This window comes from Phascolarctos cinereus, unplaced genomic scaffold (assembly GCF_003287225.1).
Source record: "Phascolarctos cinereus isolate Bilbo 61053 unplaced genomic scaffold, phaCin_HiC Scaffold_4;HRSCAF=312, whole genome shotgun sequence".
Classification (NCBI taxonomy): domain Eukaryota; kingdom Metazoa; phylum Chordata; class Mammalia; order Diprotodontia; family Phascolarctidae; genus Phascolarctos; species Phascolarctos cinereus.
This window is the reverse complement of record NW_027555847.1, coordinates 364,650,836-364,676,130: the sequence shown is the minus strand read 5'-3', so window position 1 is coordinate 364,676,130 and position 25,295 is coordinate 364,650,836. Positions and strand designations below refer to the sequence as shown.

The window sequence follows — 25,295 nt, the reverse complement described above, 5'->3', positions numbered from 1 at the left end:
CCTTATCTCAGTTTTCTTCTGTGGTAAATAGTATTTAGTATGTGCTAGCATATCTATATCTATATCTATCTATCTATCTATCTATCTATATCTATCTATCTATCTATATATATTGCATGTGTAATGTACATTGATGTATTACAAGTGTATAACATTTGATAATTTCACTAGTTCATAGAAAGATTTTTTACCAACCCATTCTCTTGTGAAATGTACAGATACTAAAATAAAGGTACTCAACATTTTGTCAGACAATCTGTAATTTTTTGGATGTTTTTGGTATGCTTGCTTCTATGTTAAGCCCTATAAATGATAGGTATAAAAAATTATCTTTTATTAATATTTCTTAGTAGATCATATAATCCCATGTACAGTTTGGAAGTTAGTGATTTTTATTAGCGGTTTAAAAATACTTCTTTACCTAACCCAAAGAGGCAGCAAGGTGGCACAGAAAATGTTGAGTCAGGAAGACCTAAATCCAAATCTAGCAAGTGTTCCTTGTAAACTTACTAGCTTTGCAACTCTGGACAAATCACTTACCCTCCACCTACCTCAGTTTCCTCATCTGTAAAATGGGAATAATAATAACATCTACCTCCCAGGATTGTTATGAGAATTAAATGAAATAATATTTGTAAAGGGTTTTGCAAATCTTCAGGTGCTATATGTGCTAGATGTTTTTATGGTTTTGCTGATTTTTTTTGTCAAGGTTTAATAATATATAAGCAAAAGCTTATATAGAATATAAGATTGAATGAAATATTAATAGAGTGGCTAATATAATATTATCTTGTCCTTTTTGTAGGTACATAGACATACTGCTCTAGCAGCGAACACCCAGTCACAGCAAAATATCCACACTACAACTCTTGCTCGAGCTAAAGGAGAGATCCTGAGAGTCATTGAAATCCTTATTGAAAAAATGCCCACAGATGTTGTTGATCTTCTTGTTGAGGTATTATCATGATTTCCCCAGTAAATAAAAAAGATAACAAATATTCCAGTGCAGTAATATAATGCAACTAACTGCATTTTCCTTCTAGTATCTCTAAAAGAGTTTATGCACATATGTAACATTTAGAGTTCATATCAACTTCTGGAAGGGGTTGTCATTGTTTGAATTCCCTATCATTTCCAGATTTTTTTCTTGTTTAAATTTCTAGTTTAAACCAAGTAACTGACAATTTCCATTTATAGTTTATGGGCTAGAGCTAGACCAAATTAAATTTTTCAATGCAATTTTCTCATGTATATCCATCTTTGTAAGTAAAACATAACAAATATACTACCTTTTCATAAATTACAACTCTCTCTGCTGCTTCTAACAATCTATGAATAACTGACCTCAAAAGTAAACATGGGTTCCTCTTTAATTTTAGCTTTATTAGATTTGCTGCTACAAAAACTTTTAAATTTTACGTTATCAATATAATCCATTTTATCTTCTGTAATTCTCTTCATCCCTTGTTTGGTCATGAACTTTTCTTCTACCTATAAATCTAGTTGTTTATGTTTTCTCTGTTTCCCTAATTTATGATGCTTCTTTTATATAGCCTCTCTTTGTATAAGCTGTAAAGTGTTGGTCTAAGTCTAATTTCTTCCATACTAGTGTCCAGTTTTTCAAGCAATTTTTGTAAAATAGGGAAACAACTGGGAAAAAATCTTTACTGCAAGTTTCTCTGAATTTATATGTAGAAATGGCATGATATGATATATAAGAAATTGATTCACATTTATAAGGGTAAAAGCCATTATCCAATTGATAAATGATCTAATATGAACAGATAATTCTCAAGGGAAGAAGCCAAGACCATCTATAACCGCATGAAAAAATGCTCCAAATCACTGCTAATTAGAGAAATATAAAATAAAGCAATACTGTGATTCTACCTCACACTCATAAGATTGGCACAGCTGACAAAAAAGGAAAATTATAAATGTTACTATCATTTTTCCATGGGAAAACAGGTATGTTGATGAACTGTTATGTGCCTGTTAATAGATACAACCATTCTGGAAAGCAGTTTGGAATTATATTCATCAAGTTACTCAACAGTACATGCCCTTTGACATAGCTCCTTTACCCAAGAGAGACCAACAAAGAGCAAAAAGTCCTATATGTACAAAAAAATATTTATAGCAACTTTTTTTGGTGGTGACCAAAACAAAACAAAAACTGGCAACTAAGGGGATGTCCGTCAATTGAATAGCAGTTGAATACGTTACAGTGTATGAATGTGATGGAATTGTCTTATAAGACATGAGAAAATAGAGATTTCAAAGAGACATGGAAAGACTTAAAAGAACTGATTCAGAAAGCAGTAAACAGAACCAAAAGATCAATTTATACTATAATACCAATATTCTGAAAATGAATAATTTTGAAGACTTTTTATAAGCTGATGAAGAATGAAATAAGCAGTACTGAGAGAATAACTTGCACAATAACAATATGGTAAAGGCAGATAGCTTTGAAAGTTGTAATAATTATGATCAATACAGTGATCATCTATGATTAGAGAACATCAATGCTTTCCATGACAAAGAGGTGATGGATTTAAGGTATAGAATGAGACATTGATACTTTTGCATATAGCCAATTAGGAAATTTGTTTTGAGGGCTACCTATGTGGAATGTTATACATACTTTCAATGAGGTCAATGATATTGTTACTTGTTTTACTTTGTTACTTTGTTACCTCTCACTGTTCGGGTGATTGGTAAATGTAACATAAAAACAAAATATTTCAAAGACATTTTAAAATCATAAACATTGAAACTAAAAAGTAGCAAAATTAGAAATTAAAAGTGTTAAGTTAAAGAAAAAAAGGAAATTAATTATTTGAAAATAATGTCAGATCTGTGGCTTTTCCTCCCAAAGGTTATGGACATTATAATGTACTGTCTTGAAGGATCTTTAGTTAAAAAGAAGGGACTTCAAGAGTGTTTCCCAGCCATCTGCAGGTAAAGAAATCTTTAATAAAATAGCGAAGCAAATTATGTGCAATGCAATAGTTTTTTACACTTTGTGTTTTATTAGTCTAGTCTGATTAGAAATTAGAGCATTATGACATTTAACATGTTTTAAGCTAAAATTTTGATTTTAAGAAATAGAAAAGATAGAGTATCTGATGACTGTGCCTATACTCCGATATCTATTCCTCAGGAGCTAGAAAAAACATTCTTGAAGATGAACTAGTGTCACTCTGCTTTTAAAACTACTTACTAAATACATTCCTAGTAAAATGAAAAATTCTCTTCTTCTGTCAATGTTCTGATCTCCACTTCATTTTTTCACCAAGGAATTCTGCATGTAAAATGTCAAGCAGTAATCAATGCCAAGGCCAAAACTTGTATTTTAATTGCATCACATTTAGTCTTATTTTGTGTTGGAAAACCTATTTCTGTTTGCATTGAGATAAGACTCATGTTGAATACATAAACTATACCTATAATAACTGTGTATATATAGTTTTATTTATTGCCATAAACACATCCAGTGGAAGCAAATTTCCTCATTTAAAAAGGGAAAGTGTTAGCATTAGTTTTTCTTAATTTTGCTTTTAAAGCTGCCTTTAGATCCATTTATGAAAGAACAGCCTGTCCACCTAGAGGTTTTCAGTAGAAATGGTACCAAACTAAGCAAGATTGAAGTTAACTTTAAAATCTCCCAAAATTCACATTTAATTTTAGCTGGACACATTTCGTTTTCTTGCCGTCCTAAAATGTGTCCACCCACATGAGCACATTTATTATCATTAGTTTTTAATGCCTTAACTCTGTAACACTGTTCCCTAAAGTTGTTGGGTTTTTTTTTCTGGCTGCCCACCCATCCTAGGCCCTCTAGTTTGCTGTTCTGTCTAGCTTATGGCATCAAAAAAGTTAAAAGAGAAATATTTAAAAAGAGAAATGGCAGATGTTCTACTATAGTTTTGTACTGTCTCAAAATATTTTTCCATATTTTCTACATAATGGGTGATATATAGGTATATTAGAATATAAGAATATGAGTTTTCCTTTCATGTTACAATGGAGCAGTTTTTTTCCTTGTACAAAGAGTATGAGACTATGTTGTAGCTAGTGAATTTTTAAGGAAAGTTTTAGTTGTGTTTTCCAAATTGGGTATTTTGTAAATAAACTAAAGCTTAAGTGAGAATAGGAAAATGGTTGTAAAAGGATTTTTAAATTAGGCTTTGAGTTATTTAGTAATAGCATGTTACACGTATACACAATTAAGCAACTAACAGATCTTCTTGGAGTGACTTCTTAGGATGCCCCCACCATCCCTAATTTCTCATTGCATGGATTCTTTGGTTTTTATTTAGTCATTCAACAAATATTTATTGAACAGCTATTTTTAGAGAGCACTATATTACCTGCTAGGGGAAATAGAGAGTTTAGCCAAGACTGCTGTCATGGACCTGAAAATCCATAGATTTTCTCCATGTCACATATCATTTAAGTGCCTATTATGTAGCAGCCACTGAACTAAGCACAAAGAGAGGCAAAAAACCCAGTCTCTGCTCTCAAAGAGCTCCCAGTCTAATAGGAGAGGCAGCATGGTAGACATGGGATATAGATAGTGTAGTATAGATACAGTCTAATAGGAGAGGCAGCATGGTAGACATGGGATATAGATAGTGTACAAGCACAGACACATACACGCAAATGACCATGTAAAGTCTTGTGCTCATTTAAGCCTTTAAATATTGAGCATCTGTATGGTTGTTGAGAGGATATGTGTCTCTAGGATTAATATATTCAACATAGACATTTTTAATGTTTTTCCTTGATTTTATCAAGTATGGGTAAAATTAAACTCAAGCCAAAATGTTTAATGGCTTATACCAGTACATAAATCTGACAATCTGTAATTTTGAGGATAATTTGACAAATTCATTGAGGTTAGAGCATAGTCTTCACCTCAGAATAGTTTATAAACTACTTAGGGAGATAGAGTTAAAATAACTAATAATAACAACTAAATATATAATAAATAATAACTAAAAATAACTAATAATAGCCACATATGCTGAATGTTAAATGAGTAGCATAAACATTAAGTGATGAAGTTCAGAAAATGAGAACTTATTTATATATTGCATTTAATGTAACTCACACTTATGTAGGTTGGCAAAATGCTTTCCTGACAACAATCATTTGTAAATAGATGGTACTTTACAAATGAAGAAACATAGTCTTCCTGAAGTTAAGGGACTTGATCAAGGTCACACAGCTAGTAAATGATGGAGCTGGAACTAAAACCTGTGTCTCCTCAATCAAGTCTAACACTTCCCACTGTATTGCGCTGTTTTCCCTAAGAGAACGGTAATGCTAGAAGGAACCTCTAATCTGGTCATCTGAAGTAGGGCAAAAAACCAGAAGGAAAACAATTGAATGGATATTGTATGTATTCCATTGCTATATCCTTTATACCAACTTTTAGCTAAAATGACAGTCTCTAGTCACAAAAACTTCATATTAAATCTAAATTTATAACCAACATAGAGCTATATAACTGAATAGACCCTCTCATATAGTATTTATTCTTTAAATCTTTATGTATCTTATGCTATTCTGCAACTGCTTTAGCTGTCTCCATTTATAGTGCAGACCGTCCTCCATAATGGTAAGTGTTAGCATTATGTACTATAACATATGCCAAAGGTATATTATAACATGGAGTGGTACTTTCATTTTTGTTTCTTGTCTCTTAGAAAATCATCTGAAAATTTAAAAAAATACATTAAGCAGAAATAACATATATTTGAAAGAACACATGATTAAAATGTAGGGTATTTTTATTCTCATATATAAACTATTTTATTCTCAAGAATAATTTCACAATTGGGCAATAAGTAAACACTGCAGATTGCTGTGGGGGAAAATTATGTTTCTGTTATTTTGAATATAAGTTAATATATAACACAGAAGTTCATAAGATCTTTTATAATTAAAAGTATACTCCCATATATAGAACTAACAATTGCTTCTTAGTCACAAGATCAGTAAGATGCTAAGTGACCCTGATTTTGATGTTATTTAGAGTTGTTTTTTAAATAATTTAACATTTAAAAATGTAATTCTGGTAATGAAGGATACATAGAAAAATTACAATATATGTAGAAAAGCATAGGTACCATAAGAGTTTCAATGTTGTGGAAGAGTAGCAAAGAGGACAGAGATCGAGTAAGACTTCATGAAGGAGGTGGCCCTTTAATTCGACTTTGGAGGATAAGTAAGCATTTCAACAGAGGCTGGTTTAGTGGGTGGGTGTATTAAGTGATATTCCCAGCAGAGGAAACAATATCTGTACAAGAGAGAGATGGAAAAATATGGACTAGTGCTTGAAAATGGTCCTACTTATTTAAATGCTACTGTGTGCAGTTTTAAAAATCATAGTTTTGTAGCTTTAAAATCACAATTCTGCCAAGATTTTCTTCATACATTCCAAACAGTGTGACAGTCATTTCTTAGATTGCATGTGAAATTGAAATGTTTTGTTTAAGCAAATCTTCATCATATGCTTGGTGTTTTCAGTTGTCACTGATATAAATGGAATTGATTTCTAAGTGACTGTGTTACTGAATTTAGAGTTTGGCCATAATTAACGAATCACCCTCTAATTTGATTCCATGAGTCCTCACCCCCACCAAATCCATTTAATCCTTAACCTAAAATTAGGAAATTCAAGCATAAAGGACTTGAAGGAATTGTGCAAGAAAGTTAACCATCCCAGTTATTTTTACTTAGTTATATTTTAGATAAATTGTTAGAGGTTATTGTGATTGTTTTTATTTGGACATGGAAATGGACAAGAGCACACAGGAATATCATTTCTAAGCACTAGGCTTCGGCCAATGAGCCCAAATCATTCAATCATACGCTTATTTTAATTGTAATATAATCAGAATTATTGTCATTTCCTCACCATTTATTCTCCGGGTAAAATCATTCTGATCCAGGCCTTTAAAAATGTATGGTTTTAGAACATTAATTCTCAAACTGTTCTTCAAGGAACACTGAGACACCCAAAGTTGTTTGTTTGTTTTAATGAACTTTATGTTGTGCTAATCAACTCTAACAACGATAAGTTTAGAGGATTTTGTAAAGGTTCTGCCAAAGTTTGGTTTAAATTGAAGGGTCCTACTACTGTGGAAAAGTTTAAGAACCACTATTTTAGAATAGCTTTCAGGAAAAGAAAATCACTCAATTGGACATCAGCATAATCCTGTTACCAAAAACAGTTCTTTGACTCTCTGTGGTAACACAAAATAGGAATAGCATGAATAATTGAAATCTGTAGATAACTCCAAAACAACACTGGCCAGGAGCTGTCACTTCTTTTCTCCATCAAACCTTACAACTGAGGCTCATGATAAAAATTAAAACTGACGTGCTTGAGTTTTAGCACCTCTTATTTGTACTTCTTATGTATACTGTGGTAAAGGTTCTGTGAACACAGATATATCCAAAAGGTGAGCAGCTCAGAAAAGAAAGAAGAAAAAGCCTGGATATTCTCTAAATTGAGGAATATCATCCCTGTGTAGATAGTACCTAGTCTAATTTGGTGAGTGATAAACATTTGTTTAATAAGATACCTCTGTATTGTCATCTGTAAGTCCTTATAGGCTGGTTGTTATACCTGAAGACATTTTCCATAGTATTTCAGTAAAACAATATCAGAAACACATCAGTGTTACATCCAAGTATTATAGACATAGATTTAAGTGTGTTCTAATAATTTACATTTTAGTTCCAGGCATATTATTAATAATACAGTGACTTCCATTAATAATACAAGAAAATTGCTTAGATTTCTATGCCCTTGAGATTGAATACAGCACAAATACTCTGACTCAGAACCCAGTCATACAAAATGCTTCTACTGTCAAGGACTTTTCATCTGTATGACAAATAGGTGTTCATTGTTATATAGGAATTAAATGCTGTTCTTAAAATACAAAGGAACAACATTGCTTTTTCTTCTGAGTTAATTTGGTAGCATGCATAATGAGGCCAAGAGTTATCATATTTATTATATCAGAATAACATTATGATGTTAACAGCTTTAGAATAATGAGTGAATTCCTTCTGATGTATCTGCTGTTTAGCATCACTGCCATTTCATTTTTCTAGAATCTCATTGAAATGTGTGCTAGTATGTTGTCTCCTCAATAATCTTCTAAAAGGCACTGTAGTTTATTTCAATCTGAAGGACAGGCATTTCTAAATAAATTTTGTCGTATCACCTGTGATATTAATAACAACTATCCTTTGTTAATACCCTAGGCAGTATACTATCAAAGCTATAAACCTCATCCCTCCAATAACGTAAAATAAACAGGAGACTTGAGAGGATCGGTATGATTGCAACATTCTCAGATTTCAGCATTACCTATCAAGAGCTGGTGTGGGGCTACTGTGCATGCATGGCCATGCCATAAACTACCTCCCTACTTTCTAAATGTGGCCTGAATGTACTCCTAAATTATTTTAGGGGTGTGTGTGTATGTGTTTCATCTCCCTAACTACATAGATGAAGGGCAGGGACATTATCCGCTAATTTATTGTATAGGTTTCATAGCTCTCAACATAGTGCCAATGAATGTGGTTCCTTAAGGTTACTATTATTCCCTTCCAGTATCCATACCACTTATTCCTGTTCCTTCAATATGGTACTTGAACAAATAGAACCTCTTTGGTCCTCAGTTTCTTCATTTGTGAAATGAGGAAATTGGCCTAGATGACCCATGAGGTATCTTCCATCTCCATTTCTTTTATTTTGTGCAAGGGCAAGAGTAAGCAACTTGCTCACTGAACCATTTTTATAGAAACCTAGAGAAGTGCCAGAGTCTTAGAGCTATAAATAAAGGATATTGGGTATTTAGTTCATCCTTCTGATTTTACAGAGAAAACTAAAGAACTGTTTTTAGGGTGTTAACAGACCAAAGTAAAACAAAACCCTGTCAGTCTGATGTAATAAGTCGTGTGCCATTCTAATTTAGGAGCTGCGTGCCGAATCACCAGTATCAATGTGATTCTGTTCCCTTTGAGAGGCTGCTGAGACTCACAGCAACTGAGTCAGGGAGAAACTGTGGCTTGGAGTTATACAATTTGAGTTTTTTAGCTTTTCTGCTGCTGTATAACCCTAGGCAAGTTACTACCCTTCTTGAGCAAAATGAACATGTTAGAGTAAGTGATCTCTATAGTCTTTCTAACTCTAATATTTTGTGAATCTGTGAGTAACAATTCCCCTGATATAAAAGAACAGAGGGAAATCCCCTATCTTGGTGAATCCACTTACACCTCTCAGAGTCATTCTATGGGAAACCTATCATATACCCTAGGCAGTACAGTGGAGCCAATTAAAGTCCTCTTCTGACCTGATTTTGGTTACTGCCCTTGTAGACAGAATTCACTGATCTAGCACCAGAGAAGCATACCAGGGTGCCCCTTACTGTAGCTCACATTCCTTCCTTTATATTCTCCCATGGAACCCTTGCATGGAAGCTCTTGTCTCCCCATCCAGCCACATTAAAATCTCCCTCAGAAATTCTGCACCCAGACAGGGTGACCAAAAAAGGTGCTTGTGCCTTTTCCGTATTTGATTTGGGGAATATATTTTCCCCTCAAGGAATTCTCTGAATTTGCACAGGGAGGGGTGACAAAGTCCTCCAGGAATTTCCTCCATTTTACTCTCTAAAAAAAGAGAGTATCTCATGGACTATGGGAAACAGTTCTGGATTTGAAATCACAATACTTGGGTTCCAATCCAGCCTGTCACTTACTACTGGCTCTTCTTTGTCAATTTCAATTTTAAAATTAACTTTATTCAGTATTACATTTAAAGTAATTCAATAGATTAGAAATACTTTGAAAACTAAGTGTTTCGTTAGTTCACAAATTTAAAAATATCAAGAAGCGTATAATATCAATATTCTTTGTTATACCCTTAAAGTTATACTTTCTTAAGTAATATGGCTAAATAGAATTAAGTTGTTTAGGCTTCTAAAAACTACCAATATTATTATCTCTGTGTGTGTGTGTGTGTGTGTGTGTGTGTGTGTGTGTGTGTGTGTTGGAGTGGGAAGAAGTAAAACAAAGTATTACATTGAATATTTGACTTACTGAAAATTTCCAAAGAAATTTGTGGTTCAGTGAATTGTTTTCTCAAATGGTATATTGAGGTTGCAATTAGGGAAACAAACTTTTCTGAAATTATGATTGTGTCTTTTATTTAATATTCTGTAACCAATAATGTTCTTGAATTTTTAAAAAATAAAATGCATAAAACCAGGAAACCTTTAATTAATCCATCATCTAACATTTATTAGGTACCTACTATATTCAGGCACTGTGCTTGGCACTGAGCACACAAAGGCAAAAGTGACAGAGTCCGTGCCCTCAGTGGCCTAGGTGAGGGATTGCCCAAGGAAATCTGAGCTTCCTTCAGCTTATCATAGAATCTCAGTGCTGGACGCCACCCTAGAGTTCAGTCTGTCCTTGAAGCTGAATCCTTTTTTAGAACATTACTAGTAAGTGAAAATCAAGGTTCTAATTGTATGCATCCAATGATAGTGGGCTGTCTGCTTATTGTGGCAACTCATTTTATATCCAGATAAAACTCATGGTTAAGGAGTTCTTCCTTACGAGTTCAAATCAGGCTTCACATAACTTCTGCTTATTGGTCATAGTTCACTTCTTCTGTAATTACATAGAAAAAGTTTGCTGTTTCTATTTAAAAAAATGATTTTTCAAACCTCATTTCATCCAGTTTTCTCCTTCCCTTCACCTATCTCCTCCTCCTCATCATCTTCTTTTCTTTCTCCTCTTCCTCCTTTTATTTTCTTAGAAAAGATATTACCACTTCAGAATATGTATTATTTCCTCCCAAGGGTTAATTCCTTTACTTGTACCTTCAAGTCCCACCCCTTTTTCTTCTTCTATCTCTACTTCTCTACCAGATTTTTTCCTTCTTCTTATAAACAAATTAGCGTCTCTTTAACCATAAAAAAAATCTTCCAAAAAAGTTTTTTGAACCTGCTACTCTTCAAGTATCTTATTTGCTTATGCTTTACTGCCAGACTTCTGGGAAAAGTTGTCTAAATTTGATACTTTTGTACCTTATAACCACTGAAATTGTTCTTCCCAAAGAACCCAGATGTCAGATTCATTGGCCTTTTCCCCAATACTTCTGGATCTCTTTCTATATTTGACATTGTTAAGTACCACTAGGATCAAATACAGGTTCACTAAGAGCAAGACATGTTAAATCAAATCATTTTAGTTAGAGTTACTGCTACTAATAATTACTAGCATTTATGTAGCACTTTAAGGTTTTCAAGAGTATTTTACAAATGTTATTATCTCATTTGATCCTCACAACAACCCAGGGAGGTTATTGTTATTGTTATCCTCATTTTACAGAGGAGAAAACTGATACAGATAGAGGTTAAGTGACTTGCCCAGGGTCACACAGCTAGTAAGTTCCTGAGACTGAATTTGAACTTGGGTCTTCTTGACTCCAATCCAGTTCTCTACCACTGTGTCACCTATCACTGTCATAGACATAGTATATCCTAATTTCATGAGACATCTGACAGTGTTTCATAATAGTGTCATGTACTGATTTTAAAAATACTGCCTGGATTATAATGGAATCCAGTAGCTTCTTATTTAGTCATATTAATAGTGTTAGTTAATAGGTGATTCTTACATGACTTAACAACAATTCCTGTTATGTATTCTGTTAAAATGGTCGTTTTGCACTAAGTAAATATTTGCTTTGATCTTTTGCTGAATCTGTGATCTCATCAGTGTTAGTCCTCCTTCCAGTAGTACAGATCCTAACGCTTCTGCATCTTTTACACTGTATGATGTCTGTCCTCCATGTTCTCCTGAAAATCATCCATAGGATCTGTTTAGGATGCTTGGGAGCTTGTGATCAGTCCCATGTCATTGTGTGAGTACCATTGGAGCAAACAGGCTATCCATCAGTAATCCCACACTCTTGGTTAATGACAAATCTTCCTCCTCTTCCAGTTATGCATCCCTAATAATATATTTTACGCTACTTCTCCTGCATAATCTTCATTGTGATATGCTCCAGCCTACTCACCCGCCATGTATCTGTCTCTACAGTGCCCTTCAGGTGACCTGCCTCTTTAATTCTTTGGATACATGGAAGTCTGTGTTTCACAGCTTTAGATCATAGGTTTAGAGCTAAAAAGGATTTGGGAGTCTTCTAGGCCATTCTCATCACTGAGGAAACTGTAAACCTCTCTGGGTTATGACTTGCCTCAGGGCACAGAGTTAAGTGTCTCAGGTATATTTTGAACCCTTTGACTTCATATCTCTTTATCCATTGTACTAGACTGCCTCTCCATTTTTTTTTTTGAGAAATTTGAGGTCATTAAATATGATTCACAGTTTGCCAGATGTGAGCCAGCCTACTTCCTTTTAAATTGTGGAAGCAGTTCATTGTTCACATGCAATATCTGTCCAGGAAAAATTTGTTCATAATAGTAACTAGTTAATATATGTAGATGGTTTTAGAAGTTTACTGAGCCTAGAGTTTCATTATCTATTCACTAAGAGGATTGGATTAAATGATCTAAAAGTTTCCTTTCAGTTTTATAAATTTATGAAATTGCAAACACAAGAGAAAAAAATCCTCATTCATAAAGGTTCATAAGCTTTTTCATGGCATTACTGTAGTCTTTGTTGAAAAGATAGCAAAGAAGTCTTTCTTACACAGAGACAAAGTTTTAGCTAGGTTTAGAGCTAAATTTGTTTTTTTTGTAAGTAAGAGTAAATTTATTATTCCAGTGAATTATTTTTCACTGTTTTCTCTCTTATACTATTTCAGTTCATGTGAAACACTTTAAAAAAAAACAGAAATACTTTCTTTTTACTGACCATATCTTACATTGTTTGACTCTGAAGTTTACTCTAATGTATTTATTTTATGGCTACAAGAGCATTTCAATGTTTAGGGAATTCAATCATATACTAGCTCGTTACCTGGATGTGTATTACAGTAACACATAACAGCCCTTGGAGAGAGCAACCCTAGCACTTAGCTGTGTTTTATAGCAATTAAAAGATGCAGACTTTCAATGTCAGAGTACAAAATGTTTTCTCAGAAATCAGGAAGATAAATATATACAGTGAGAGTTATTGTAGGCACTGGTCTGTAATCTATACATCAACATGGCCCAATTTTAAATCTTCAATTCCTGGAAAATATATCTAATATCCCTTATTTATGTGTTAGAGATATCTTCAAAATATATAAAGTGATACCAATGACTGAATGTTAATAATTAAACTAGAACTGAACATTTATCTAACTAAGGGAACATAAACCATGTTACATCTTCATCTTGTCCTCAAAACCCCATATTCGTGGAGCACTTACCATTCATCGTGTGTGAGTTGAATAAAGAGTATGACAATGAAGTGTGTGCTACTATGTAAGCATTTATTTTTTGGCTGCTGTCTATTCTGTGAACAATAATAAGTCATCTCCCAGAGTATAGATTTATCTAATCTGCCAAGATTTGGAAGGGATAAATCACCTAGATTTTCAGAAGTCATATTGCCATTGGAATTTAAAATGTCCTCATATAGTTTAGCTGTTTTGTGCACATTGTCTTTTAGCTGACTTCTGCTATTGGTGGCTTAAAAAATGACTCACTGCATTTTTTACATATATAGTGTATACTTTACAGTAAAACACTCATCATTATTCACATGTGCTCTCTAAAGAAAGTGTAATGCACATTAGCAGATGTTTCCATTAAAATATTAGTGTAACTTAGCTGAAAGGAATAATGAAAAATACATGATTGGAAGTTTCTTGGAAATGCAGCATTAAGATATGGTATAAAAAATCAGAACTAAAGAAATATTTATGCTTTTGAACTGAAAATGCGAAAGAATAGAGTAGTAGATATACAATCTATGCATTAGTTAAAAGTATATATTTTCAGGGACAGTTTATGTTTTCTGTAACTTTGTTATTAAGTAGACAGACTGATTGATTCTGCTTTTCAAGCAAAAAAGCTGAATCAGCTCTGTTCACCTAAATGGGCACTTAAAATCCAGTAAGGAAATGAATGCTGTCTACTTTAAAATAACAGTGTGATCTCATTTTTTAAAAAATCTTGTCCAAACCTGTGGTTTGTTCTTACTCAGTAGAGAATGGCAGCACTAATGGGATTTAAAATAGTTATCCCCCTCAACTTGTGAAATCTTAAATTAATGTTATGAGAGAATGATTTTGATAATAATTATATATATATATGTTACTCGTGGAGTTACAAGACCAGCTAGATCCCCAGAATGATATTGCCCATCCTCCTAAAAATCACCTCAACAAATTACTGCCATTCATTATTAAAGACCTCCAGGTAAAAAAATCCACAGGTTCCTCCAGTAACCCATTTCATTGTTTAACAGGAAGAATATTTTCTTTTAAACTGTTTGGAATAAAGAGGGTAGTAGTTTTGCTAAAGAGTCATAATTTTACCAAAGGATAGATAACCTTTCTCCTTTGCCAGTTTCCTCTCTAACTCACATAATTAGAAATTATGTTTATATTATATTTATATTCTGAATTATTTCAGAAATATGACCTACATAATGAGCTTTTTTGTACTGTTCAGCTGTGGCATTTACAGTATTAATAATGTATTACCCATTAAAACCAATTTAACTAGGTGTATCTCTTCTTGCATGCATACCTACTCAGGAGTTCTTCTGACATGAAGAACCTATGATCTAGGTGCATCACACTTTTACTGGCTTGGGTTTCCACCTAGAAACAGAAAATTGTTTCCATTGGACATTTTAGCAAGCTGGTGGCAACTCCCATTCTTTGTAAGAACATCTACCACAATATGCTAAAAGGAAATTTTATCAAAAGAAAATCAACAGCTATTAAATGTTACATAATATTTTTTCATTTTAATGAGTGTTTATTGAAAAGCTGCTGTGGGCATGACACTGGCTCGAGATGGCAGGTGTTCCCTCAGTGGGTTTCTACAGCACCACTGTTCCCTAAGACCATGAGAATGATTGTTTTGTACCAAGATCTGCTGCCTGCTGAACAGTCCGTTTCTGGCTTAAGTGAATTAATTAGTTAAATGAGACATGGGTTAGAATTAACTACCCAGTGGCCAACCAAAGCAGATTCAATGTACTTATGTACATACACACACTTGAGAGGTAGAACTTATTAGAGCCTGCATTCCACTGGCATAGCTTTTAGAAACACAGGCTCACCGAAATGCTTGCAAAGAGGCACTGGTGCATAAGTTTTGCGTATAATAACTGGTAAGCTTTACTTTAAAAATTAATGGGTCTAAAACTAACTTTCAATTCTTATTTACATTGTTATACTACCTTTAGAGGAAAAACAGTCCTAACCATCTTAGATGGCAGCAAAAATAATAACACTTCATTAAAATTTACAAAGGTTTTAAGATTTGCAAAACATTTTATTTGTATGTGAGGTAGCTAACAACACCGTTTTGCAAAATACCGCTTTTCATATGAGGAAACCGAGGCTGAAGAGAGATCAAATGATTTCCCCATGGTTACCAAGCCATCTTCACACTGTGCTGCCTGCACACTAGCCAGGCTTTATCTTCATTCCCTTTCCTCCATCCCCTACCCATTCCTACTCCTATTGGAACTTTAGACTCTGTCTTAGGAAGCTGGACTCTAGAGTGAGTTTTCACCTTCTGTTTCACCAAACCAGGCCTTCACACTACTTCACACCAAATCCAGATCATGCCTCTGCAGTTGCAAGTCTCCTCCTTAGCCTTTCAAACCTTCCTTTATGCTTTCTCTATTGTCTTGTCTTATTAGAGTATAAGCTCCTAGAGGGCAGAGTCTTCTTTGCTTAAATTTGTATCCTCAGCTATTAGCACAGTGACTGGTATATAATAAACACTTGGGTAAATGCACTTGCTCTCTCCTCCCGCCCCCATTCTCTTCCCCCACCATACATGCCATATTTCATAAAACTTTATAACTTATTTTGTTTGTTTTTAAAGACTTGAAAGTGAGAGATTCCAGACTCTCCCCTTGGTGATTCATTTTAGTGCTTGATAATGAATTAATTATAATGCCCCAGGGTGTTTTTTTTGTTATGATGTTAGATGTTATAGTATCTTGACCATCAAAATTTTTGTAAATTTTTAACATATAGAGAGTGTTTGTGTCAATCCCCGATACTACTTTTTTCCAGTACATCATTTAGCATATGCAACATAATAATTTTTTCATTTTACACATTTAGTCATTTTAATTGTATTGGCCTTTTTGCATTTCAACTGAGATAAATTTTCCTATTTTCTAAAGATATGATCAAGTGTCTTCCATTTAAAAACTTGTCAGTTTCATGCTAATGTAGCCTGGCTCATGGGTCCATTATAAATAGCTTCTAGTAAATCTGCAATTGTTTGACTGAATTAAAAATACATTTGTAATAGGGAAATGGGGACAAATACCCAGTATGGTAATCTCTGCCTTCCTTTTTTAGTGGTTCTTAATGCTTTCTCAATTATTGTTTTGCCTACTGTAAAGTATACATTTTTTTTCAGGAACAGTGAATCTTTTAGCACAATTAATATTCCAGTCATTAAAGGATGTGTCCATGCTTTCATATCACTGAAAGTCTATGTGATAGAGGAGAAAACTCATTCAATTTGTAGTTAGGAGATACGGATTACCAATGGCATAATAAGTGTCTCTGCTCTGATACTTAATAGCTCACCAACTTGGAGGAAGGCGTTTTGACCATTCTTAGTACTTAACCCAGGCGCTGGACTGCATCTCCTCTTGTGGCCACTTTAGAGAGCATCCTGTACATGATAGGCATTCAATAAATTTTTGAATTGAGGACATTTCTTTTAACTTTCCAGCACAGATTGCACCTTGACTCATAGCCCAACTTAACTGGTTATAGTGAGAGAGTTGGAATACCCTTTCCACTTCGAGGCTTTCCCTCCACCACCATTAATCAGTTAACCTCTCCTCCTTTAAGGTTCATTCAATCCATATTTATTATCCAATCAAGATTCTGGTGCCTGTTTTCTCTCCAGGCGTATCCTTTTTCCTCAATGAGTTTAGGGCCAGACTTTGTCTTCCTCTTCTCCCCAACTCCTGTGCTCAAAATATAAGGACTTCAGCATACCTACTGATACTCCTTTAAACATTCTAATATCATAATTCCTCAGCTTACTCATTTCCTATGACCTACTCTTCAGCCTCACCTAAACTACAGAGGTGACAGAGATGGTCATCCCCTTGATCTTGCCATCACCCACAAGTATTCCAGTTTCATGTTTTTGAACTCTGAAATACCTTTATCTGATCATAATCTATTGTCATTCTATCTCTTCTTGCATCCCTTCACCCTGTTCTTCATCCTCATCGTGACTTCTAGTTCCCCCACCCCTCACTTCTTTCCTAAGTTATCATCCCTACACTGGCTACATTCTCTTTCCTTTCTTGACTTCACCCCTTGATGAACCAGTTCAACTCTATACTTTACTTTTTTCTCAGGTCTTTTACCATCTTATCCTGCCAAAAGGTCTTGCCCTTCCAAGCCTCAACCTTAGATGAAACCCACTATCTCCTGCCTTTTTGCTCTTACGTGCTGCTGAATGAAGCTAGAAAAAATCACCAAACTGTTGAGTCCATTACAGGTTTATGTTAAGTAATCTCAACTGAGCCATCACTGTAGAAAGTTAATCCTTTTACATTTCCCTAATAGTCTTTCCTTAGATCTCTCACCACTCTTCCATCCTTCCCTCCATGCTCCCACCCTCTCAGCTAAGAACCCTGCCTTAAAAATTTGAGGCTGTTCAGGAAGAGCTTCCTTGTATCTCCTCATCTTCATCTCACGTCCCTCAGATGCTTTCCCTGCACTGTCTCCTCCTTCCTTTTCTCACATGAAAAAGTAGCACTTCTCCAGTGACTCCAAACTACCTCCAGGATCAAATAAATATAAACTCTTTGGCATTTAAAGCTCATTAATAGCCTGCCCCTTTCCTGCCTTTCCAGTCTTCATATACCCTACTTTCCTCCATGTACTTTACAGTGTAGCTACTCTGGCCTTTTTGGAGTTCTTCAGACCTGTCACTCTGTCTCTCAGCTCCTACCTTTGCACTGATTCTCCTTTATGTCTGTGATGCTTGGTCCTTTACAACCACCTCTTAGTTTCTCTGGCTTCCTTCAACACTCAGCTGAAATCCCATCTTTTTCAGGAGGCCTTTCCAATTCCTTAGATACTAATGCCTTCCCTTCTCTCAGATTACCTTTAGTCTGCTGTTTATACCTTATATGTACCTATTTACATTCATGTTGTCTCCCTTGTTAGAATATAAGCTCCTTGAGGGCAGGAACTATTTTGTTTTTCCTTTATAATTCAGTGCTTACCATAGTGAATAGCACATAGTAAGTGCTTAATAAATGCTCAGTTATTGAGTTGTTACTCTCGATTTTTTAGTTCCCCATTAACACCTTGACAGGCCCTTTAGTACCTCTTCATGGCTTTACAGTCGCACCTGACTCCCTTTGACCAACTTCTTACTTTATGATATCATGTGATCTTTATGAATGATCCTCTTCGTCCCTTCCAGTAGTCCACATTCAGCACAAGTCCTTATCCTCTTCCTGCTTCCTTTCTGGTCCTTTCATTTCTCCTGCTTCTTTTTCCTTATCAGATCATAGAATCATAGATTCAGAGCTGGTAGGAACCTCAAAGGCCTTTTAGTTCAATCTCTGAGGCCCAGAGAGGTGAAATGATTTACCCAGGAACACACAGGTGGTAAGTGGCAGAGCTAGATTCGAACCCAGGGCTTGGACTCTAGATGGAGTGCTGTTTAGTCTTCCTCCTCTTTATTAAATCTATCTGTTCCTTCTCCCTTAATCTTTTTCAAGTTTTCCCAAATTTCCTCTCCCCTGATTCAGTCTCTGACCTGTTTTACAATTCCTTCTTCTTCCCTTCAAGTTCTTTTACTTCTCTTGTTCCTTTTTCCACATTCAGCTGGAAGCAGATACCTATCAACCAGACAGTTATGAATAGACATCAAAGTTATACACCTTCTCATAGGTTAAACTGTAGTAACCAACCATGTAATAGGCAAAGTAATTCAGAACAGATAGAGGGGTAGAAAATTTTGCTGAAGATTTAAATACGAAAGTTGTGCCTTAAGTTCTTTAGTGCCTAGCATTCTTTAAGGATTTTGTCCAAAAACATACATGTATTACTTTCAAAGTCAGTTGTAAAGCATGAAAAAAAATAGATTTGTAAAACTTTTTTTTCATAAAGACTAAGATTTGCTTTCAAGAATAGATATGATCTTTTTTTTAACCATACATAATGGTGTTTGTAGATAATGTGACAGAATAAGATTGGTTACAGAGTGTATTAAACAAAATAAGAAAATTCTATATTCGATTTGGGTCAACATTAATACAGTTAACTAGTTTGTTTTCTTAAAGGTAACTGACATCATGTTTTGCAAAATGACTTTAACAGCTTAGTTATAAAGTCTGTGTAAAATTTTTTAAATGCATCTTGTCACTTTAGTTTTCTAGGGCTCTTAGTGTAATGTACAAAATGCCTGTGTTAAGTTTCAAAAAATAGCTAGTTTCATTTATTTACCACAATAGAGTACAACTAGTTATATGGTAAACAATACTTTGTCACAAACATGGATTAATGTCATCAAGATATGCCAAAAATTATCAAACAAACACTTCTAAATTATATTTGTTTGAAAATATTAAAAATACCTTCAAATATAAAGTATGTAATAGATTAATAGTTGATGGAGGAAGAACCGAAAAAGAAAGGGGAATGAACTTTTAAAAAGGTGGGGGGGAGGGGGAATGTTTAATATCTTTGATGTAAGTCACTCATGAACATATCATATGGACTATCATGTACAATCAAGCAGATCTGACATGGAAAATGAATGGATAAGACTCATTAGCAAATCATTTGGCATAGGAACCCAAACCAGTCATCTTACCGTCATCCTTCTTTTCACCTTTGCATACTTTGCATTGAACAACAAATAAGCAAAGCAAGCTACCATCATATGTTTAAGGAATAGAAATATTTAATCGTCTTGGAAATTAGCATAAATGTATACAGGCCCAAGATCCAAGAACAGAGGAGTAAACAGAAGCTAAAATAAATCATTCTGACTTGACAATAAAACCATCTAAAAGCAATAAAAAAATGCTTATTTGTATGTAAAGTTAAATAGTTGACAATTATAATAAGATTTCAAAATGACATAGACTACTGATACCATGTTGCTTCCTTTTATAGTCAAAAGCATTAGCTGTGTCATTTATTTTTATGACATGGTAAATATGAGGAAAATGGGAACTTTTTGTAAATTATAACTTTTTATTAAGGTGGATAGATTTTTAAAGTCAATTTAAGTTATCTGATCCAAGCCTATGAAAAAAAAACACAAAAAAACTTGCTGTTTCAGGAATTCAAATTTCACTCATGCCCAGGCCAGGAAACCTCTCCTCACTAATTGCCCAAGTTGTTACCCACTATCTATTATTGTCTTTCTACCATTGAAAGCCCCCAATCTCTGAGTGTTCATAGTTGGTGCACAATCCCAAGTGCAATCATCACTTAAGCAAACATTATTTACTTACAAGGTACAGAGTTAAAATCTGTACTTATATTCTAAAGAGTTATAAATTATTCAGGTGCTCAACAGTTAACTGATTAGAACTACCTAGAATTAAATGTTCTATTCTAGGCTAGCCTCATACTGAACACCAACCAGCATTTGAGCTTAACTCTATGATTAGACTACTGTCTTTGTCCAAGAGGGAGGCAACTATGCCTTTCTTCTCTTCCAAAGTCTTCTGTTGAATTCCTTATAAGCCACTGGGAGAAAACCAGTGGCTGTGGTATACCTATATCTACGTGGTATACACTATACCTGACCTAGCCAGGGTCTTCTACAAGTGTCTGAGAGGATAAAAATTATACCTGCATATTATCTACAGTTACATGATTCCTCTACTCAAATTACACATGAAATATTGTTTTATTACAAAGTTTGATTATTTTTAAAGATGTGACAAAATGATAACCAATTGAATCAGCTTTATTTGTTATTCTATCCAATAAAAGTATTTTTGTTTTATAATATAACAGAATGAGACTAAAATTCAGGATTTAACATTGTTTCTATTCATGGTCAAATTCAGATATGTGGATATTATTATTTACTATAACAGACTATATCCTCTAATGATTTGGTATCTCACCTGTTTTTATTTTTCATTATTCAAATATATTAATAATTGTGAGATTTGTTTCAACCTATTTAAAAACCCCATATCTTTCAAAATACTGTCAAAAAGCCAAAATCAAATTCAACATCATAATGTTTTGTTAAAATTTCAGTTGATTCTAAAAGTTACTAAAGAATCTTAATTCTTAATTGCAATGGATTCATGTGTTTATTTTTTAAATCATCGTTAGAATTGATCACTGAAATGTGTTAATATTCCTGTCCACATGCAAGATGAGTTTTACCTGTTTCTTGTTATAATGTTCAATTCAGGTTCTACATGGTCAGCTATTATGAACGGAATCACAGAATAGCAGTTGGAGCTCGCCATGGTTCAGTGGCCCTGTACGACATCCGGACTGGAAAATGTCAGGTAAATAAATCATTGTGACTTCCTCTCCATAAAGTGTGGAAGTTATTGAAAGCAAAGAGAGCCTAGCACTGCCCCAGTTGACATGCTGAGCTGCTGGAACATTATGGATAATGCTAAAAGGATCAATAGTTTAATGAAGGACTCCAAGAGTATAGAGCCCTACTGTCTTCATTCACTGGAACTGAAGGGCTGCCATAGATGGGTTAATAATATGAGCCCAAAGTAAGGTGTTACTGCTCACAAGCTACCTTGCAACAAGCCTTATCTTTAAAAAAAAAATTGTCTGGCATTATGCAGAATTTAGTTGTGCTGCATATTTTGCCAAGTTTCTCTGTAAAGAACAATTTATGATGCTACATTTTGATAATAATATGACTTCACAAAAATAACTTTTCAAATGTTAACCAAGATATGATCTTAGCAGAAGTAGGTAATAGACTTTTCAGCCACATATATTGCAATCTGCTTTGAATTTTGAAATTAAAACTTGAAACCTATTAACGTGCCTGAATGAAAATTAACCTTACCTGTGCCCATGTCAATGATGAGTTTGTTTTACATTTTGAGTCATGCTTTCTAACATTTCACCTCATGTCATTACTAGTGGTGGTGTATTACATATATATTTACTCTATCAAAAATTTTAAGAGATAATATAAAGAAATTCAGAACTATTACGCAACTAGTTGAGATTTTGAATTGTTTGCTAAATTAGGCTTGAACACAGGGTAATTAGAAGATGTATTTAATAGAGAATTGGTTGAGCCTTCTAAATTATTTGCTTAGGCTATCATGAATTATTGGATTTGTTTACATAAATTTTCTGGTCTTAAGAAATAAATTTTGAAAATACTCATCAATCTTGAATATGGATTATGTTCCTTTATAGTAAGTTATATATTGCCATGATGAAACCACCTTAAGTCTCTGTTCAAAAACCTCCTTTAAATTATATTTAAATGCCCAGGGGTAAGAGATACAGACTCTTTCTGAGAGAAATTTTAAGTAGTAGAAGGAGGACTGGATTTGGAGTCAGACAACTCAGATCCAAATCCTTGCACTGCTATGTACTGCCTGTAGTGACTTAAAAAAGTCACTGGACTTCCTGGGTTTATAGGTCAGTAGTTTTTTATATACTCTTTTTCAATATTAATAAGGTGAAGAGCAGTGGTTTTCCGAAAAAGGGAAGAGAATAGAATCCACAAATTGTAGACCAGTAAGCAACTTTTACTCTTGGCAGAATCCTAAAATTAGATATTAAAGAGATATTAAACTTCTAGTGTTAGTTAAACATCTGAAAAGGAAAGGTAGTTGAATTAATCAGCTATTAAGTGATTACTATATGCCCAGTGCATTTATAAGGAATACAAAGAAAAAAGCAAAAACAACACCTGCCCTCAAGGAGCTAACCTTCTAAAGGGAGAGGAGACAACATAAACGTAAATAAGTATGGTGGGAAAAGCCTTAGAAGAGAAAATACTAGCATCTAGAGTGGAAGATCTTGTCCTAGGATCTGTGCACTTGTTTTTTAATATTTTGATAGTTATATTCCAATATGATTGGCTTCCTTTGTAATCTCATGTATTTTATTTTATTCATTTAAAAACATTATTCTGAGAAGTCAATAGGCTTTACCAGTGACTAAAGAAAGGTTAATTGAACCCCTGCTCTAAGGGAACCAGAAAAGTCCTCCTGTAGGAACTGTTGTTTTGAGCTGAGTCTTAAAGAAATCCAGACCTTATAAGACGTAGAGATGAATAAGAAGAGCATCCTAGTCGTGAGTTCAGCCATTGCAGGCTCATGGAGATAAGGAGACTGAGCATCATTTATGAGGAATAGCAAGTAAGCTGATGTGACTGGATCATAGATCATAGGTCATAGAATATATATGTAAAAGGGGGTAATGTGTTTAAATATGGGAAAGATAGGAATGGGCCAGATCGTAAAGAGCTTTAAATCCCAAACAAAGGAATTTATTTTTAGTCCCAGAAATAATAGGGAGCTATTGGAGTTTATTGAGTGAGGATATGTTAAGAACTATGTCTAGTGAAAATCACTTTAGTAGTTATTTGAAAGATGAACTAAAGTAGTAAGAAACAAGTTGGGGAATCCAGTTAGAAGTTTATTAAAATAATCCCGATGAAAGACAAAAAGGGCTTGAATTCAGATGGTGGCTGGCTCTGTGAGTAGAAGAAGTTTACGGTCTAACTAGTTTAGTGTCCTGTTCAACTAAATATGTCCAAAATTGAAGCTAGTATTTTTCTCCCAAAACCCTTTCTACTCTTCCCTATTGCTGTTGAGGGCATCACTATCTTCCTAGTTACTAAGGCCCACGATTCGATCTCTCATTCCCCATATCCACTCTGTTGACAAGGCCTGTCCATTTTACCTTGTGTGTGCCGCCTTCTCTCCTCTGACATGCCACCACCCTTGTATGCTACCTCCTCACTTCATGCCTGGACTGTTCCGATAGCCTGCTGGTAAGTGTGCCTCCCACAAGTCTCTGCTCAGTCCTGTTCATCTTTCACTTAGCTATCCTAGCGATCTTCCTAAAATACAGATCTGACCATGTTACCCCTCTGCTTAATAAACTGTGCTGGCTCAGGGGTGCAGTGGATAGAAAACCGGGGTCTTGACACAGGAAGACCAGAGTTGACATTTGGCCTCAGATACTTACTAGCTGTATGAGCCTGAACAAGATACGTAACCTGTATCTGCCTTGGTTTCTTTAACTATGAAATGGAGATAATAAGAATACCTACTTCCCAGGGTTCTTGTGAGGATCAAATGAAGTAATGTTTGTAAATTACTCAGCGTGGCACCTGGCGCATAGTGAGTGCTTACTAAGTGCTTTGTGCGTATGGTGTGTATGTGTGTACGTGTGTGTGCATACAGTACACAAGTATAAACTTTTATACATCTTGTCCATTTTCTTCTGTTTCTTATCCTCCTTAAATTTTCATCCTTTAATGCCCTTGGGATGACTGTGCTTAGCTGGATTTCTTTCTAGGCTTTCTTTAAACTGGTTTTAGCCTCTCCTTTATGAAACAATACTGTTCCTAATCATCCATCTTCTTTTTTCATAACATTTTACAAACTCGTTTATATTCTAAACCTGTGTTGCCTCTGGTCACTATCTCTTTGTGTTTTGCAAGTAAGTCCAGTTTCTATTGATTAAGGTGATTGTCAGACTTTTTTGGTCTCCATTTAACTTTTGTGTGAAATTATTATAATCAATGCCAGTGTCATTTATACTGCCATTACTCATTTTTCCTTATCAGTTTCTTGTTTAAATAGTTCAAGATTAAATTGTTTCAATTGAATGTGAAATATTTTTCTCATAATTATTCTTTCTATTAATTCTGATGGTCCAATAAGTCAGTGGTATGACTGGACAAAGATACCTAATTTAGGGATGACACATTAATTTTCAGTCTTTTCCTGTCTTATAAAATGTAGATACTTTCATTTCTTGTGATGTTATTCAAGTTTGTCCTTGGAAGGCAAGCAGTCTGTTTCCAGGTCTATATTCAAAACTCTTCCAACGTTGTAAAATTGGCCAGAGC

The 25,295-nt window shown here is 34.4% G+C and overlaps 1 protein-coding gene across 2 annotated transcripts in view; it reads left to right on the top strand.

Annotated features, from left to right (window-relative positions):
• The window catches only part of WDR7 (WD repeat domain 7), a 462,409-nt gene that overhangs the window by 348,947 nt on the left and 88,167 nt on the right, over positions 1-25,295 (top strand). For both annotated transcript variants that reach the window (XM_020994630.2, XM_020994621.2), the window contains 3 exons: positions 806-955; positions 2,882-2,964; positions 21,630-21,729. In XM_020994630.2, the coding sequence (XP_020850289.1) occupies positions 806-955; positions 2,882-2,964; positions 21,630-21,729 (333 nt within the window). The remainder of the gene's footprint in view (positions 1-805; positions 956-2,881; positions 2,965-21,629; positions 21,730-25,295) is intronic.